At 40.5% G+C, this 19,869-nt stretch overlaps 1 protein-coding gene across 4 annotated transcripts in view; it reads left to right on the top strand.

Moving 5' to 3' along the window:
- Positions 1-19,869, top strand: part of Hectd1 (HECT domain E3 ubiquitin protein ligase 1) — a 90,473-nt gene that overhangs the window by 69,571 nt on the left and 1,033 nt on the right. For all 4 annotated transcript variants that reach the window (XM_055608528.1, XM_055608527.1, XM_055608529.1 and 1 more), the window contains exons 28-42: positions 635-757; positions 2,344-2,500; positions 6,418-6,640; positions 8,213-8,267; positions 10,059-10,241; positions 10,711-10,918; positions 11,000-11,085; positions 11,266-11,393; positions 13,142-13,343; positions 15,318-15,455; positions 16,328-16,935; positions 17,692-17,770; positions 17,879-17,972; positions 18,520-18,670; positions 19,604-19,748. In XM_055608528.1, coding sequence (XP_055464503.1) covers positions 635-757; positions 2,344-2,500; positions 6,418-6,640; positions 8,213-8,267; positions 10,059-10,241; positions 10,711-10,918; positions 11,000-11,085; positions 11,266-11,393; positions 13,142-13,343; positions 15,318-15,455; positions 16,328-16,935; positions 17,692-17,770; positions 17,879-17,972; positions 18,520-18,670; positions 19,604-19,748 — 2,580 coding nt within the window. The remainder of the gene's footprint in view (positions 1-634; positions 758-2,343; positions 2,501-6,417; positions 6,641-8,212; positions 8,268-10,058; positions 10,242-10,710; positions 10,919-10,999; positions 11,086-11,265; positions 11,394-13,141; positions 13,344-15,317; positions 15,456-16,327; positions 16,936-17,691; positions 17,771-17,878; positions 17,973-18,519; positions 18,671-19,603; positions 19,749-19,869) is intronic.

Raw genomic sequence — 19,869 nt, forward strand, 5'->3', positions numbered from 1 at the left:
ACACACACACACACACACACACACACACACACACACACACACACACATAAAATAAGTAATACATGACAAATAGGTGACAAACGCCTGTGGTCCTGGCACTTAGGAGCCTGAGTCAGGAAGATTACAAGTTTGAGGGCAGCCTGCATTCATAGTAAGTTCCAGGCCAGACTGGGCTGTAAAGTAAGTAAAGTTTGTACCAAAAGGGCTAGAGGTTTAGTCAGTGGCGAAGTGCTTAGCAGACAGGGCTCTGGGTTCAAGCTCTAGTATAGTGAAAAAAAAACAAACGAACAAACAAAAAAAAAAAACACCTAAGTGTGTTTCTTTAAAGAAGGCATATATAATTAGCCCCAAACACCTTATTTTTGCTGAAGATGGCTAATGAAGAGAAAGATTTTTTTTTTAAATGTTTTTTTCCTTCTAGACAGGGTTTCTCTATGTAGCCCTAGCTATCCTGGAACTTACTCTATAGACCAGACTGAGCCCTGAGATTCACCTGCCTCTGCCTTCCAAATGCTGAGATTAAAGGCATGTGCCACCAAATGAATTTTAAGTAACAATTTTCTTGGACTGGACTGAATGAAGAATATGGATCAAATAATTAAACATAAGTCTCTTGGCTGTGTTTTAATTTCAGATTCTGAGACGTTCATCCCTGCAGCGTCGTGCTGGCTCCCGCTCTGACGTAACACACCATGCTGTCACTTCGCAGCTCCCACAGGTCCCTTCTGGAGCAGGCAGCCGGCCTATCGGAGAACAGGTAATTCCTGTCCACAGTCCCTACCACACAGCTTTACCTTCCTAGGGAAGCATCAGCCAAAAGGAGGAGGAGGGAGCTATCAAACAGTCACAGAAACCAATGTCCCCTGGTGCTTAACTTCCATATTTCACAGAGAATCCATGATTGCTCTGCTGTAATGCAGTCGTGGGTTTCTTACTTGAAACTGCTTCATCTTAGCTTGTGAGTAAAATATAAACATATATTAAAACAGCTGTGCTGAGTGTAATGGCACATGCTTTTAATCCCAGGACTTAGGAGGCAAAGGCAGGTGGATCTCTGTGAATTTGAGTCCATCCTGTTCTATGCTGCGAGTCCAGGACAGCCAGGGCTCTGTTACACAGAGAAACCCTGTCTTGAAAAATAAAATAAAACAGATGAGGTTTGTAGTAGTCATAGTAATACTTGTAGAAGTAGTAGTAGTCATTATTATTATTATTATTATTATTATTATTATTATTATTATTATTATTATTATTAAGAACTCTCTATTCCCTACATAGAGTGTGCATGTGGGCATGTGTGTGTCATAGAAGATAACTTGAAGTAAGTTTTCTCTTCACAGTGAGTGGGTTCCGATATGAATTGTGGTCATGAGATTTGGTGGCAGGCTCCCTTACCTCTTAAGTCGTCTTGTTGGCCCTACAGTAGTAACCTGATTAGCACACAGCGAGCACTAAGCGGTAGGCACAGTTCTTACTGCATCACATGACTTATGGGATTCCCTCTCTGCAATAGCCATTTGTTGTCGCTCACTGCAGTTTTCAGATGGAGTCTCTGGGAGTTACCCATGAGAGTTTGCGGTTCAGGGTGTTGATCTAGGCACTCCAACACCAGAGATATATAGTGTCACTTTATCTATTGAAAAAGTTGTTTCACTCAAGTGTTCGAACTCTAAAAGGCATGTGTATGCATGCATGTTATTTTAATAAGAGTTTCATCTGTACAAAGTTAAAGCACCTCCCAGTGACTCATTTTGTGTGAATAATCCAGTATGAAATGAATTGACATTAAGAAAAAACTTACTTTAAAACAATAGGCCCAAAGGGCTGTACATACCTTTTGCCCAGTTTTTTCCAGAGCTTAGTACTATATTATCAAATTGTAATATCAAAGCTAGGAAATAGAGCTTGAGTATAGTTCTCTGTTTTATTACCACAGGCATAGATTTGTGTAGCCACCAGTACAATATTCATTTGATAAGTAAATATATGTCTTTATATGTTTAGCTTAGCTTATTTTATGCTTTAGCAGTCAGCTCAAATAGAGGAAGTATGGTCCTGTAAGGGACTAAAGCACCAGCGGGTTGGCTCTGTGGATTGGTGCCAGCAGGCCTGACAAAGCCAGATTTGATTTCGGGACGCATATGTTGGAAGGAGAGAACCACCTTCCACAAGTTGTCTTGTGACCTTCACATAGACATGAAAATACACACTTAAGGAACTAAATGTAATTTAAAATTCAAAGAATTACGTAACATGTAGCCCCCTTGCTTGGTAGCTGGCTAGTGATTCTGGGGAGAAGACTTTCCCCTTGAGTGTTGACTGCATGTGGACTGTGTTGTACAGGAAGAAGAGGAGTATGAGAGCAAAGGGGGCCGCCGAAGGACCTGGGACGACGACTACGTGCTCAAGCGGCAGTTCTCTGCACTGGTCCCGGCCTTCGATCCTAGGCCTGGGCGCACCAACGTCCAGCAGACCACTGACCTAGAGATCCCTCCCCCAGGTGCGGTGTATTGACGTTTTGTGATCTCTTAATTGATAACAAAGGAGATGGTTATATACAGTTTGAAAAGTAAAGTGTTGCTTGCATTTGTAGGTTATGAATAAAAAAACTTGTTAAACCCCCAGTTGTATAGATGTTGGGGCCAGTGATGCAGTTCAGCGAGTAAAGCACTTGCCACTAAGCCTGACAAACCAGGTTCAAACCCTAGAATCCACATGGTGGAAGAAGAGAGCTAACAAATTGTCCTGTGCTTTCCACATGTGTTCTGTGGCACCCCTTCCCCCAAGGAAATTAATTAAAAAATACAGTTTTTTTAAGAAAAAGGCTCTGGGGAGATGACTTAGTTGGTCAAGGGCTTGCTTTTGATAAGCAGGCCACTTTAAGTTTGGATCCTCAGCACCCATGCAAAAAGTTGGAGAGAAGGTGGTTTAGCTTTAAAGCAGCCACTGCTTTTGCAGAGGATCCAGGTTCAATTCCCAGCATGCACATCAGCCAGCTCACTGCTTATAACTCATTTCAGTAGGATCTGATATCTCTTCTGACATCTGCAGGCACACGAACACACATCCAAAAGTACATATAGGGGAAGAAGTGCTGGGCATGGCAGCTAGTGTCTGTAATCCCAGCACTGGGCAGCAGACACAGCTGTGGGATCACTGGCAGTCAGGCTAGAGAATGAGCAGTGCATGAGCAGTTTCTTGGACATACTCCGTACCAACGTAAGTAAATGCATGAAGTGAAGACCAGCCACGGAAGGTATCGTGTAGACCTCTGGCCTCCACAGGCACTTGTCTACAGTGTACAAGTACACACAAAACACATAAGATATACGAAATAAAACCCCAACAGAAATGGACATTTTAGAGGAGCTAACCACTACTCCCTCCCCCTCGGCCCCCCACAGAGTTGAGGCTTTATTAAAGATATTTTAAGATGGGTGTATTGGCACACAACAGCAGCACAGCACATGGGAGGCTGATGCAGGAAGATCAGGTGTTCTATTTCAGCTTGGAAATTCAAATACTTTGAGTTTTGGACCAACCTGAGCTAGATGAGAGTGTTAAAACAACAGTAACAACAATCGAAAACCTTCAAAATAAAAACATGAAAAACAATGAAAAAAAGCATATATACTTTAAGATAGACTTTGAGCATGGGGTTAAGAAGAAAGAAATGTTTAGAAAGAAAGATACACTCCAAAGAATGGGTGTGGGCTTCTTACCGAAGAGTTGTTGAGGTGTATGTGTGTTTCTGGGGGCTGAACCTCAGGCCTGGGGCCTTGTGTTCTGCCATGGAGCTCCATCCGCAGCAAGGCCAGCAGTGTCTGTATTTGAGCGGTCTTGTAAGCAAGGCAGTGTTTAAAGGTGGGGTTTTAAATGTTAATGTTGGAAAGCCATCTTAAAGGGAAGGAATAGGTGTCTGCTTTCAGGCAGCTTCTGGAGTCAGCTGGCCTGGGTGATGACTTCTCCTGGTAACACTCTTTTATGGGGCGTAGATGCTAAACACTCTCAATCAAGAAATTTGGGAGGAAGAGGCAGGTGGATCTCTCTTGAGTTCAAGCCCAGGGAGGCTACATAGTGCGACCGTCTCCATAGCAGAGCACAACCAAAACCAGAACACCAAAACCAAAACACACATCTGGCCCTTTTATGGGGAATGGGGAGGCCTATTGCACCCCTCTCACCCATGATAGCCACATCTTTTTTTGGTTTTCTTTTTTTGTTGTTCTTTTCTTTTTTTGTTTGTTTGTTTGTTTGTTTTTCGAGACAGGGTTTCACTGTGTAACCTTGGCTGTCCTGGACTTGCTTTGTAGACCAGGCTGGCCCCGAACTCACAGAGATCCACCTGCCTCTGCCTCCCTGAGTGCTGGGATTACAGGTGTGCACCACCAAACCTGGCTGATATCTAGGTCTTAACTTCTGGGACCTATGAGTACGTTGCTCTGGCATGGCAAAGAGGCTTTGAAGATATAATTGAGTAAACACCTCCAGGTGGGTTCAATATAATTCTTGTACAAGGGAGGCAGAAGGACCGGAGCCAGAAGAGATGTGAAGCCAGGGACGCAGAGGTCCATGATGAAGGGCTGTGAGCTAAGGAATATGGGCAGTCTCGGAAGTGAGGAAAAAAAAAAAAAAAAAAAAAGCAAGGAAGCCGGCTCTGCTGTAGAGGCTTCAGTAGGAATGAAACCAGCAGATTCAGGTCTCAAGAACTAAGAGATAATCAGTTTGTGTGGAGAGAGATAATCAGTTTGTGTGTGAGTCTTCACATGTCTTACGCGGAGAGTGACATTCTTGTTTGGCACAGTAGTTTTTGAAAAGATTAAATGAGATAAGACATTTATTTTAAGGTAGTCTATCATGCTACTTGATTGTGCTTCAGTAAATGCCAAGTACTCTTAATTCATGATCCTTGAAGATTTTCCACTAAGCATTACTTTACTGCTATAAAGAGACTGTGTTCAGCCAGGCTAAAGTTCTAGGTCAGCCTAGTCTACAAAGTGAGTCCAGGACAGCCAGGGCTACACAGAGAAACCCTGTCTGGAAAGAACCAAAAAGGAAAAAGAGAAAAAAGAAAAAGACTGTGTTCAATATAAAGGTACATGTATTTTATAATATATTTTATGTGAGGGTAGATATAGCTTGAATAAGATTTTGGTTTTTACTTGTTTGGTTTTTTTTTTTTTTTTTTTTTTTTTTTTTTTGGCTTTTCCAGACACAGTTTCTCTGTGTAGCCTTGGCTCTCTTGGACTCTATTTGTAGATACTATGCTGGCCCCAAGCTCACAGAGGTCTGCCTGCCTCTGCCTTCCAGAGTGCTTCCATCGCACTGGGCTGAATAAGATGCTTTGAACTTCACAAAAGACCAGTTAGTTAAGGAGTATACACAGCTCTACGCTCTCTGTGTCAGTTAGTTCTATCATTATTTTTTCTATCTTGGGTGGATCTCGATGATTTGAGTCCAGCCTGGTCTACATGGTGTATTCCAGGATAGCCAGAGTTACATAGTAAGACCCTTTTTTGGAAGGAAAAAAAAAAAAAAAAACAGCAGAAAGAAAGAAGAAGAAAAAAGAGCACAATGGAATGTACAACAATTAATAAAAACTCTTTTAAGAGACATATGATATAAAGAAAAAAGAATTATGACTTAATAAAAAGATGAGGTTTTTCCAAAGTATATCATCAATCTAATGATTGACAGATCATTGGCTCAGAGAGTAACGATATTTCCTGAATGGAGTTTATAATTTATAAACTTAAATATTAACTGCTCATAGTTACCAGGCATTTTAAATAAAAATGAGATCTATTTTATACATATATCCTGTTCTATTCCTATTCTCTCTCTAAGTAACCTAGGTGTCATAATTCCCACTTAAAAGCAAAACCAAACAGGCTGGAGAGATGGCACAAATGTTAAAACTCACTGCTTTTGCAGAGGACCCAGATTTGGTTCCCAAGCACCTACCTGTGTGGGTGCTCCAGCCTTCTCTAACTGCAGATCCAGGGGTTTGGTGCTCCCTTTTGGCCTCCATCAGCAGGCACTCTGTTGAATATGTGGTGCACATACATATATTCATACAGGCAAAGTTCCTCATACATCTCAAATTTTCTTTTAATCCTTCACTTTTTAATTTTTAAGTAAAACAGTCAGAGATCATGTTATCCCAGGATTTGAGGGGCTTAGGCAGAACTGATTGCTATGAGTTCAAAGACCAGCCTGACACAGGCTGCATGGTCCAGCATGTTTCAGGCCATCCTGAACTCCCAAAGAAGACCTTTTCTCACAAACCAGAAGTAATAAGTAAAATAAGTCTTGGAGCCAGGAGAATCTTACGTGGACATAGTTTAATGAATGTGTGGCCTTGTCTCCTTTGCAGTACTCTTTGTGAGGTGATTTCCATGTCTTTCATATCTGTAGGAACGCCTCACTCAGAGCTCTTAGAAGAAGTTGAGTGCACTCCATCACCTCGATTGGCTCTCACGTTAAAAGTAACTGGGCTCGGAACGACTCGAGAAGTTGAGCTGCCGCTTACCAACTTCAGATCCACCATCTTTTATTATGTGCAGAAACTGCTTCAGCTGTCTTGTAATGGCAATGTGAAGTCAGATAAACTTAGGCGTATCTGGGAGCCAACTTACACGTAAGAGATTGTAATTTGGTATTTGAGCAGACATTGTTATTACCTATGAGCCGAGAGTGAAGAGTCTGTAGTTTGGATTAAAGAACAGAAAAGATTTGTTTCATGTTTGTTGCTTTGCAGGAACCAGTGAGATTGTTTCTGACTGCAGATGCAGTGTTGCTAAACTTGAAAGCTAGAAGAATCTTTAGACATAGTCTAGAGTAATCTAGGCTCAGGCTTGAAAAGAATGTCAATTGGATTTTTTTAATTGTATGTGACAGAAGCACTGAATATACTTTATTTGTTCTTTTTTTGGAGTATGTGAGTTAAGCTACCTCTATTTATTCATTCTGCAAATTATTGTCATTGACATGACAGATTGAATATGCTTGCAGTCAGATCTCTACCTGAGCAGTATCCCCAAAGAGTGAGCATTTTTGTTTCTCAGTTCCTAAGTCTGTAGAATGCATTGTAACTGTGAGGAATTCCTAGATTAGCACATGTAACGTGTCTTCAGCTGTGTGTCTAGGGCATGGTAAGCACTTAGCATTACCAGTAAGTAACTAGTACTTCATAACAAGAAGTCCTTATCATGTAGTTTCACTTTTGTTAATTTGGTGCATGATATTTTTTATAGTTCATAATCCTAGATGCTATCTGATAAAAAGTAATACAGATCTTTTTGAAATAGAAAGTATGGTTTTATCACCTCCTTGGACACTGACAATTAATTACACTCTTAGAAAATAAGCATTTCTCATCATTGTTATTCGTAGCCTTTCTATCTAGTCACAGGAAAAATGTTTTACCCTATTTTATTTATGTAACAATAATAGAAGTCAAAATACTTGGTATATAGATTGTATCTTTAAAATCTCTAGATGTGAGGATGTTGAGATGGTACATTGGCTAAAAGTTGCTTGCTGTCAAGCCTGGCGGCCTGAGCTCTATCTCCAGAGCGCACTTGGTGGAAGGAAGGAGCTGACCCTCAATCATCTGATTTCCATATGCATTTTGGGTGTGTTCACACATGAGCATGTGTGTGTCTCTGTGTATGTGCACACATACACAGGCACATACAGCTTAATAGTAATTTATTAAAAATTAAAACCTCTGGAATTGATGTATATTTTCATTGTCCTTTGTTTTGTTTTTTAAAAATGGAGTCTCATGTAGCCCAAGTGGACCTCAAACTTGCTATGTAGCAAGAGGTGACTCTTCCTGCCCCTGCTTTCCTATTCTTGAGTACTGGGCGTGACATGTGACCACACCTGATTGATACACGCTTTCTTTAGAATATTTTGTCTTAAAATTTCTATTCAGACAAGTGTCATAGGGCTATAATTCTAGCACTTTGGGAGGCAGAAGCAGAATCACAGTCAAGAAACTCAGTTTTAAAGCCAGCCTGGGCTGTACAGTAAGGGTTGTCGCAAAGAGCAAGGGTCGAAGATATACCTCAGTGGTAGAGTACTTGCTGTAAGTGTATATCTAATGAATGACCTCAGGAGCACATAGTTTTAAAGAATAGCTTTATTGGAAATAACTATAAATTGTTTGATTTATGAATTAATTGAATAATATCTTCATGTTTAGAATCATGTATAGAGAAATGAAGGATTCTGATAAAGAAAAGGAAACTGGGAAAATGGTAAGTTCCTTTAGAAAGTGGTTTATACTTTGAGTTACTGAGAAAAGAGTCTTAGACACTGTGCTGTTGCTGTGTAGAGACACTGACCACAAAAGGAAACATTTGATTGGGGCTTGCTTAAAATTTCCCAGGCTTAGTCCATTTCCATCATGGTGAGGAGCATGGCAGCAAGCAGAAGTGGTGATGAGAGCTACATCCTGTTCTGCAGGTAGCAGGGAGAGAGGAGAGATTGGGTCTGCCATGGGCTTCTGAAACCGCAAAACTCACTCCCAGTAACACACTTCATCCAATAAAGCCGATAAGGCCACACCTCCTAATCCTTCTAGTCCTATGAAAGAGTTCCACTCTCTGGTGACTAAGCACCCAAATACATGGACCTACACTTTCTGTACCCTAGCCCCCATAGGTTTGTTTTATATAATGCAAAACTGCTTTCAGTCTAACTTCAAAAGTTCCCATAGTCTGTCTTTTTAAAGTCTCAAGCCCTTAAAAAGTCCAAAGTTCTAAGTCTCTGAGACGTGACAGTCTCTTAACTGTAACCTCTAGTGAAAATCAAAATACAAATCACATCTAGCATAAAATGGCACAGAATATACATTATCATTCCAAAAGGAAGGAAAGTGATCATAGTGAGGAAATTCTGGACCAGAGTAAGGCTGAAAACCCGCAGGGCAGACTCCAAATTCTGTATTTCTGTGTCTGATGTGGAAGTGCTCTTCTGATCGCCTCTCATCTTTTTTGACTACATCTCACCGTTTCTCTTGCGCTGCTTCCACGCACCGGTCTGCATCACTCCCTGGCAGGTATCCCACAACTCTGGCCTCTTCCATCGTTGAGGCCTGTAAGGCAATCTGGGCTTCACTTTCACAGCTTCATGCAGTGGACTCTCTGGACCTCCATGTGGGTCCTGACACATGCCTGGCCTTAGCGAGGGAGATTCCACACCCCTTTCTTGGATGTTTGATTCTAAGTCCAGAACCACACACCCAAAGTTGCTAAGTTTTGCTTTTTGATAGGGCTGGAGCTTGGCCTCCCTAGTTCCATTACATTTGCATCAGCTTTCTGTTATTTTTTCCGTTCACTGCCTAAGCTTTTCTTTAATTCCTTCTTACAAGTTAGAAACTTAGCAGGGTGGGGTCTTGCCCTGTGGTCACCACTTTTTTTATTCCATTTATCATCAGGCTTTTCTTTAAATTTGTTATCTCCTTGAGCACTAGACGTAGCCTCCTTACATTTTCTGGTGTTCCTGTTCTCAAACTGTACATTTTTTTATTTCTTTTTGTCTAGCTTATTTCTTTTCATTGTAGATATGTATAAGAGTAACTATTAATAATGACAGGACAGAGTCAATGCTAGATTGTGTTGAAATCTCTTGCCAAGCCGTTAATCCCAAACTTCAATTTTGCCTCAGGCAAATTTTTAGGACAGGGGCAAAAGGTAGCCATATTCTTAGACAAAATATCACAAGAATGGTCTCTAATATTCTAAGAATGGCTTAATATTCTTTCCTTCTGAAACCTCTTGAGTTGAGAGAGACTGGGGTGGTGATGGGGGCCAGAGAGAGAGAGAGAACCTGGCATGGACTTTTGAAATCTCAAACACATGAGCCTGTGGGTCCCATCTTCTTCAGACCAACACAAAGAGAAACTGAGATTGATGACAGTTGAAGAGGAAGGAAAGTAACACTGAATTATTGAAGTTAGGTTAAGTGCATGATATTAAGCTAGTCATGTAGTGCATGTGAAACACTTTAGATCTGGGAAAGGCCCACATTTGGTTTTCCTGCTGTAGGGTTGCTGGACAATAGAGCATGTGGAACAGTACCTTGGCACTGATGAGTTACCAAAGAACGACTTGATAACCTACCTGCAGAAGAACGCAGACGCTGCTTTCCTGCGCCACTGGAAACTAACTGGCACTAATAAAAGTATTAGGAAAAACAGAAATTGTTCCCAGCTTATAGCCGCATATAAGGTATATACAGCAGTAAAACACTGCTTTGAGTGGGAATGGCTTTGAGCTTTGTTTTAGCTTTCAACTGAGGGGCTAGGGTATAGCTCAGTGACAGTGCTGGGGCAGCATGAACAAAGCTTTGGATTAGATCCCCAGCACCAAAAGAGAAACACAGCATCAAGAAATAGTCATTGTTTTTTCTCTGTTTGTTTGTTTGTTTTTTCTTTTTAAAAGTCTGAATGAGCATGGTTTATGTGCTAAAGTTGCAAATGCTGCTTGTGGCCTTGGATCTGAGCAGACCAAAACCTGTGGTGGTTTTGTTTTCCTTGGCAATGTGAATGGTTCAGAATAAATTTTTGTCTTGTATGATATTTATTTCAAAAAAAAAAAAAAAAGGAAAAAATTCAACAGTCATATTAAAACTAAGGAAAATGAGAATGTTTTTCTTAAAAAAGTGGTTAATTGCTAATTTTGCTGATTGTTTGTTCAGGATTTTTGTGAGCATGGATCAAAGTCTGGATTAAACCAGGGGGCTATTTCTACTCTGCAAAGTAGTGATATTCTTAATTTGACAAAAGAGCAGCCTCAGGCTAAAGCAGGCTCCGGGCAGAGCCCCTGTGGCGTAGAGGACGTCCTCCAGCTGCTGCGCATCCTGTACATAGTCGCCAGTGACCCTCATTCGAGAGTACCCCAGGAAGGTCTGTGAGAACCTTTACTCCTGTGGCCCATTGAGAACACGTCATTTTCATTTGTATTAATTACGTTAATTAATTTTACAGATGCTGATGAGCAGCCTCAATTTACTTTTCCACCGGATGAATTTACTAGTAAAAAAATCACCACAAAAATTTTGCAGCAGATTGAGGTAATATAGTTGCATGGGTGATCTCTGGTGGGCTTTTGTTAGAATGCCTTTTTCTCTCTTTTCTGCCTCTGATTATTTCTCCATTCCTTCTTCAGTAATAGAGGTCACATAGTCTTTTGTGCTCATTATAAACTACATTTGATGCTTTTTAGCACTGAGGTGTTTTCTGTGAATTTGCAGGAGCCATTGGCATTGGCGAGTGCGGCTCTGCCAGACTGGTGTGAACAGCTCACCAGCAAGTGTCCTTTTCTAATACCATTCGAGACCAGACAGCTGTATTTCACCTGTACAGCATTTGGTGCATCCAGGTAGGAAGCGAATCTTTCCATGTTTTTAGAATAAAGAGGTTTTTCATTATAGAAGTTCAAAATATGCAAATATACAGCTAAAACTGATGGAGGGAATATATTGTAATTAGTTTTTGTAAAGCATCACAAAGTTTACCATTTTCACTTGAACACATGCTTTGTTGGTGTGGCATGGATCGCATCAGTTTCTATTTCCTAACACTCCACAAACTTTGATGGCTTATGTATTATTAATTATTATATAGATTATAATTAATTATTCTATATTTTCTTTTTAGTTAGTGCTAGGGTCTAACCCAGGGTCCAATAAATGCTGGACAGGTTCTTGGGCATTGAGCGGCAAGCCCTCGCTCTGCAGATACTTTTAGTATTTGAATATGTCTTCTACCTGACTGCTGTGCTCTTTACACCACCACACTTAGAGCATTCTTACTTTGTTCTGTCCCCCTCCTCTAGACTGCAGTTTCACAAGGGCAGGCCTCAAGTACCTGAAACAGTGTATATACAGGTGATAGATAAATTGTAGAATGAGTCTATATATCAACTCTTCTAGCAGTGTAGGTATAAAATCATCACTGATTGTAGCTCTGTTTTTACTAGGTTACATTTTCTACTTTTAATAACATTCAGAAAGCATTTGTGAGTGTTGTGATAAATGGCATTGGTTACGGTTTCTACAGAGTAAACAGGTGAGGAGAGTGATTCTTACAGCCTCAGCTGTCTGTGACCTACATGTGTGTGCAGGCGCTCTCTCCTGGACACATTCTCACCTACAGTTAATAACACAGAATTAAAAGAAAGTGTTACGGGCCAACGAAGAGGTCTCAGTGGGTCGAGTTGCTTGTTCCCAAGTCCAAGGACCGGAGTTCAATTCCAGAAATCCATGTGAGAGAGTCAGAGAATTGATTTCTGAGAGTCACCTTAATCTTTACATGTATATTTGAACACACACACACACACACACGAGTTTAAAAAATGTCATAAACTAACCATCTTAATGGTGCTTGTCAGTGCCTTTTATACTAAGAAAGATAGGATAACCATATTTTGGCTTCTCTTGACAATATTTTTATGTATTATATAGTGCTTGTACCACAGACCATTAACTTTATTTAATTGATAAAAAAAGGAAAATATAATCAGTTCTTTCTCCATTTGTTTAAAGTAGAGTATGATAAAATGAATTTTGTATGTTTTTACGTAATACATTGCTGTTTAAACAATTAAATAGTTAGGCATATTGGCTTACAGCTATAATCCTAGCACCCAGGAGTCTAAGGCAAGAGGATTGCTAAGATGCCAGCCTGCGCTGGGTTCCAGGCCATCCTAGGATACATTGTCAGACACTGACTCAAAGCAAACAAACCAACAAACAAAAAAACCAAAAAAATTACGTTACTGAACACTTTATTAAGATCAGTAGCGTGGCATTCTGCACCTGTAATCTGGGAAGTGGGTGATAGGTACAGGAAAAGGCTGTCTCAAAACAAAATTGAAAGAATTGAAAACAACATCCAGGCGCAGTAGCACACACGTGTAATCCCAGCATTTGGGGAGGCAGAGGCAGGCAGATTTCTGTGAGTTCAAGGCCAGCTTGCTCTACAAAGCAAGTCCAGGACAGCCAAGGCTACACAGAGAAACCCTGTCTCAAAAAAAGGAATTTGAAAACAAGCTCGTCAGTCTTTGTGTCCTGCTGCTGGTTTAGCAGTCCATGCAGCTGCTCTAAGGACCCCGCCGTTGTGTTTCAGAGCAATAGTGTGGCTACAGAACCGAAGAGAAGCCACAGTGGAGCGAGCAAGGACCACGAGCACTGTGCGTCGAGATGATCCTGGTGAGTTTCGAGTTGGTCGGCTCAAGCATGAAAGAGTAAAAGTTCCACGTGGTGACTCACTGATGGAGTGGGCTGAGAACGTCATGCAAATTCATGCGGATCGGAAGTCAGTTCTTGAGGTAATGTTGTACAAAGTAAGGTGTTCTTTTTATGGAAAAAGGTGCACTTTCCACTGTGTAACACTACGGCAGAATGTAAAGTCTGGGTTGTGACCTTCCTCTTTACTAAGTTGAACTGGACAGTACACACAACTGATTCTTTCTGCCTAGCTAAATTTTACACTTATGTTAAGCCGTGCTGTTAGATAATCCATGGTTTTGGAGCAGATTGTTTTGTAATATTACTTGACCTGAGTTGTGATGGTATACGGAGCCATCACAGCAACTGGCATCACTGCAGAGATGCTGTTGTGGGAATGTTATAAAGTTTGTCATCCCTGAGAAAAGACCATAGACTCAAGCCAATTGTAATTACAAGATTTATTGATTGACTGCTAGCCAAATTTGAGATTGCCATGAAGGACAAGTATGGGGAAGGAGTTTTTAAATTTTTTTGTTTTTTGTTTTTCGAGACAGGGTTTCTCTGTATAGCCTTGGCTCTCCTGGACTCACTTTGTCGATTAGGCTGGCCTCGAACTCACAGAGTTCTGCCTGGCTCTGCCTCCCTGAGTGTTGGGATTAAAAGTGTGTGCCACCACATCCAGCTGAGAAAGGACTTGTAAAGGATAAAGCTGCAGGAAGGCCTTCAATACTCTATGCGAGCAAGGAGAGTCTGTTGTGTTCTTCTGCCAGTGAAGTGATTACGGCAAATCAGAACAATATTGGTATCTGTGTAAGCAAGTATAGAAGCAGAAAAGCAGTTAGTCATATCATAACAAGTAGATGGTCACAGCTGTACATTTCTGGGTGGGGTCACTGAGTTAAGATTCCCATGAACTTATCTTTCAGAGGCTGAAGTCAGAATCAAAAGGCTGGTGGGAACCAAGATGGATGCCTAGCATAAAACAGAGCTTCTTTAGCCAGAACAGTCATTGCTGTCTGATTCCATTTATACATAGTAACCTGTCACAGGTGTGAACAAGCTGCTTTCATCTTTCATATCACAGACTGATGACAGCAGATGTGATAAGTCTTTAGATGTTCCAAGCTTTATTTCTTTTACTTTATGTACAAACTTTCTTTGCTTTTACCCTATTCTTCCATCACATTTATTTTATTTCATTTATTATTATTGTTATTTTTGATTTTTTGAGACAGGTTTCTCTGTGTAGCCTGAGCTCTCCTGGCACTCACTCTGTAGACCAGGCTGGCCTGGAACTCAGAGATCCACTTACCTTACTTCTGCCTCCAAGTACTGGGACTAAAGGCGTGCACCACCACCGCCTAGCTCATCACATTTTCTAACTAAACATTTTTTTTAAACTTTTTGTTGTTCATGGTGTTCTATGTAAGCTTTTGTAAAAATTTTCCTATCATTTTTGGATCAGATAGGGTGTATTCAGAACCCTTCAAGGGGATTGCTTTAAAGTTACAATAACTGGAAGAATGTAGGGTTTTGATCACAAAATCTCAGGTGAAAAAAACCTGTATATCATCCTTTCCTCAAGCAAATGATAGAACACTTTATCTGAGATTTTGTTTCTTGTGATAGAAAGATGAGATTTCATTATTCTGCTGAATTATGAAATATATTCTCCAAAATTGTTGTGAGAAGTAATTAATGTCTGTACAGTACTCAATGCAGTGCCTGATGGTCTAGAAATGTAAAATGACAAACCTCTTTAGAAAACCGAGAGTCATAGGTCCTTCTTGTTTATCACATACTACCTTGCTGTTCTGAGAAAGGAGAGGCTACTGGTTCAGTGTGACAAACAAGATGTACTGGGTGAGGTGGCACACTTAAATCCTTCAGTCCTGTAACCCCAGCACTCAGGAGGCAGAGGCAGGTGGTCTCTGAGTTGGAGGCCAGCCTGGTCTACAAATTGAGTCCAGGACAGGCAAGGCTACACAGAGAAACCCTGTCTTGAAACAAAACACCAACAAAACAAAACAAAATGTCACAATTAAGTGGCCCCTTCTTTGTTGTTGTTTTAGGTTGAATTTTTAGGAGAAGAAGGAACTGGCTTGGGACCCACTTTAGAGTTTTATGCTCTTGTGGCAGCAGAATTCCAGAGGACTGACTTGGGGACATGGCTTTGTGATGATAACTTTCCAGATGATGAGTCTCGTCACGTAAGATTTTTTTCTTGGGCTTTGAGTTCTGACAGCTTTCTCAAGATGCTGAAATAGGCTGTGCTTTTAGAACGTAAGCCAGGTTTTCTGCCTGTCCTTGTTTTGTTGTATGTGTATGAGTGTATTTTCTGCATGTGTGTGTAGGTACCACGTGCATGCCTAACGCTGGGGGAGATCAGATGTGGGCACTGGATTACTTAGATATGATTGCTGTGATCAGCCACTGTGTGGGGGCCAGTAACTGAACCCAGGCGTTCTGCAAGGTCAGCCCGGACGTTTCCCTGCTGAGCCAGCTCTCGCTGTCCCCTTGGCACTACTGTAAAGATCACTATTTTATTTGTTTTCATTTTTGTTAAGACCTCATTCCTACCCCTAGTACTGAGGATCAAACCTAGTACTTTATGAATATGAGTAAAGCAATTTACCAGAGCCACGATGCCAGCCTGTTTTAAATTAAAACAAAACAAAACTGTTTTTCATGTAATCAGTGTGTGTGCTTGTGTGTGTGTTCTTGTGTCTCAGTTGGAGATCAGAGGACAACTGTTAAGAGGTTGGTACTCTTACCAGCTGAGCCACCTTGCCAGCCTGGGTTTTGTTCGTGTATACATTCTTTTATTCACTTTTAAATTCTGTGTTACATCTATGTGGACAACTGTGTACACAACAACTTTTGGGAAGAGTCCCTTTCTCTCCACCATATGCTCACAGATAATCTTAGTGCCATTAGATTATCTCTAAAGGATTAAATTTGGTTGCCAAAGTTAATTAATGTGTGATTAAACCTGAAAAGAGGTTCCATATCTGTGACTCTTTTTGATGGTAATGAAAGGTTTGGTTACTGTTGATTCACTTGATGCATTTCCTTTCTACAGGTTGATCTTGGCAGTGGATTAAAGCCTCCGGGGTACTATGTTCAGCGATCATGTGGACTATTCACGGCGCCATTCCCACAGGACAGTGACGAGCTTGACAGGATCACAAAACTCTTCCATTTCCTTGGAATTTTCTTGGCCAAATGTATTCAAGACAACAGACTGGTGGACTTACCTATTTCTAAGCCTTTTTTTAAACTTATGTGCATGGGTGACATTAAAAGCAATATGAGCAAACTGATCTATGAGTCACGAGGTGACAGAGACTTGCACTGTACTGAAAGTCAGTCTGAAGCTTCTACGGAAGAAGGTCATGACTCCCTCTCAGTTGGAAGCTTTGAAGAGGATTCAAAATCAGAATTTATCCTTGATCCCCCTAAGCCAAAACCCCCAGCCTGGTTTAATGGAATTTTAACTTGGGAAGATTTTGAACTAGTAAATCCACACAGGGCCAGGTTTTTAAAAGAAATTAAAGACCTTGCCATCAAGAGGCGCCAGATTTTAGGCAATAAAGGTCTTTCTGAAGATGAGAAGAACACAAAGTTACAGGAATTAGTGCTCAAGAATCCATCAGGTTCTGGACCTCCACTGAGCATTGAGGATTTAGGGTAAGATTTTTGTGTACATTCTTCAATAAGGAAATAAGGCTTTCTCTGTCCCTGTGAATTTATAGATTCTGAGTAAATTCTGGAGTGGTGATAGACTAGAAAATGCTGATTGTCTGTTGGAACCTTTGATGATTTATTATGAGATAATACTGTGTCAGGTATATAGCTCAGCTGGTATGTTGCTTGCCTAGTCCAAAAAGCCCTGGGTTAGATCTCCAACCCTGCATAGGCAGCATGTGCCTGTGTCCCAGTGCTGGGAAAGTAGAGGCAGGACAGTAAGAAATTCAAGGTTACTCTTGACTACAAAGAAAGTTTGAGGCCAGTCTGGGAAACGTAAAACTTTGCCTTTAAAAAGACAGAATAAGGGGCTGAAGAAATGGCTCAGAGGTTAAGAGCATTGGCCGCTCTTCCAGAGGTCCTGAGTTCAGTTTCCAGCAACCAACATGCTGGCTCGCAACCATCTATAATGAGAGCTGGTGCCCTCTTCTGGCTGTGCAGACAGAACATTATATACATAATAAATAAATCTTAAAAAAAGAACAAAACATTAGTCATTATACTTTTGGAGCATTATCTGATTTTTTCAAATATGATAAATTTGTATGTTGTACAAAAAATTCAAAGTCAATCTTTGGAGAACTTCTAGTTAATCAGTGGGTTTGCTGGTGAGCAAATGGGAGCATTTATGGTTTGGGCAGCACTGTCATCAACACTGGACAGTTGCTAAAGAGTAATCAAATCTTTTTGAACTTGCAGTTTAAATTTCCAGTTTTGCCCTTCTTCAAGAATATATGGCTTTACAGCTGTGGATCTCAAGCCAAGTGGTGAAGATGAGGTAAAGATTCTGCTCTTAGTACAGTTGTTAAGCCTGCCACATCCTCTTAGCACAGCCAAGTATGCTAGTTGAAATGAACACTAATACGGGCAAACTCTTCCTCTGTAGATGATAACAATGGATAATGCAGAAGAATATGTGGATTTGATGTTTGACTTTTGTATGCATACGGGTATTCAGAAGCAGATGGAAGCCTTTCGAGGTAATTTTAAAAGACAACACATTTCCTTTTACTTTGACATTAAAGTCACTGCTGAGTATCATTGCATTTGCACCTAGGTTCTGGTCCTCCAGGCAGTGAGGTCCTGCAGATAGTCGGGCCACGTTTGAACATTAGTTGTAGTATACCTTCCCCTACTCCTCTGGAGGAATGAAGACTTCTCACCCTTATTTGTTCATTTGTAAGTGGACAAAAATACAGGATGAGCGTGAATTACACTGCAAATCACTTGAAAACATGAACACAACTTAGGCTCCTTTGTGACAGAGCTGGCAAGGTCGGACTGGATAGTTATGATAAATGTGAACTTGGCTAGTGACTGTGGTGACCAAATGCTCTTTCTGCTCACCTTTGCGATCGTAAGCATTGTTTCTCTGTGTGTGTTAGGGGTAGGCGCACGGTTGGGCCTGTGACCCTTCTTTCTCTGCAGAGATTCGTATTTGTAGTTGGCATTTTGGAATCGTGACTTAGAAACTGAGTTATGTTCTGTGTTTTTTGTTTGTTTTGCTGTGTTGTGTATGTTATATAGATGGGTTTAATAAAGTTTTTCCAATGGAGAAATTGAGTTCTTTCAGTCATGAGGAGGTCCAGATGATTCTTTGTGGAAATCAGTCACCATCCTGGGCAGCAGAGGACATTATCAATTACACTGAACCTAAGCTTGGCTATACACGTGACAGGTATGTATTGAAAATTTCCAAAATACAAAATATTTCAGGTGTAAAATTGAACAGATTGTCTAAAGAACGATAATTTAGATAACTGCATTCATAAGCTGGCGAGCAGTGGAGATGTCGAGGCCACTGCAGTGAGGACACTGAGTCACAGACAGTTTGCAAACTCATTTTCTCACTGAGTGTAACCATTATTTTTTTAAATTGAGTAACTTGTAAACCCTTAGGTAAATTGCACATATGCTAAAGTTTTACTGAAATATAACGGAGAAGCATACAGAGTGTATATCCAGCTTCAGGAATTCTCACAAAGCAATTACACCTGTGGAATAGAGGTCAGAATAAGAAACAATTTTGGAAGTCCCCGATCTTGTTATATTCTTTTCTAGTAATTAAAACAGCCATTGATTAATTTTCTTGGTTTTGACTTTTAATAAATGAAATTGTGTACTCTCCCGAATACTCTCTGCTCTGGTTTTTCAACATTATGATTATAAATCCATCCATGTTGTGGCATATAGTTGGAGTTCATTTTGTTCGTAGGCGGTGTTTTATTTTACTTCAGTAAAAAGAGTCATAAGATTTGATTATTTTACTGATGAAAGTAGATCAAATATACTCTGATAAATTTAGCATTATCTGTTAATCATGACACTGTATTTGAAGCTCTGATTTGGAGCTTGTTGTGTGTTTAAACTCATACTTCATTCATTGTTGCATTTCTTACTCTGTGTGTAAGACAGCCTTTGACGTTTTAGAGTGTAGCTCTGTCAGCCTAGCTCTCACCTAACCCGGTGGTGTCTAGACAGTTTAGCTCTTCTTCTAGCATGTGTGTTGTTTTAGGGTTATTGTTGACTTACAAAGTAATAGTTATGCTGGGTTTTGTTTTCATTTCCCAGTATGGTCAAATCAACATAGCTGTGCTTTCGTTTTTTTCAGTCCTGGCTTCCTTAGGTTTGTGAGAGTTTTATGTGGCATGTCTTCAGATGAAAGGAAAGCCTTCTTGCAGTTCACCACTGGCTGTTCAACTCTGCCCCCCGGTGGACTGGCTAACCTGCATCCCAGGCTCACAGTTGTCCGAAAGGTACAAACTAGCTAGGGGAGAATCCAAAGGGAACTTAACTACATTAGGATTAAGAGGCAAAAATAAATAAATAAATAAATAAATAAATAAATAAATAAATAAATAAATAAATAAATAAATA

The sequence above is a fragment of the Psammomys obesus genome, unplaced genomic scaffold, assembly GCF_907164565.1.
Source record: "Psammomys obesus unplaced genomic scaffold, mPsaObe1.curated_primary_1811, whole genome shotgun sequence".
Classification (NCBI taxonomy): Eukaryota; Metazoa; Chordata; class Mammalia; order Rodentia; family Muridae; genus Psammomys; species Psammomys obesus.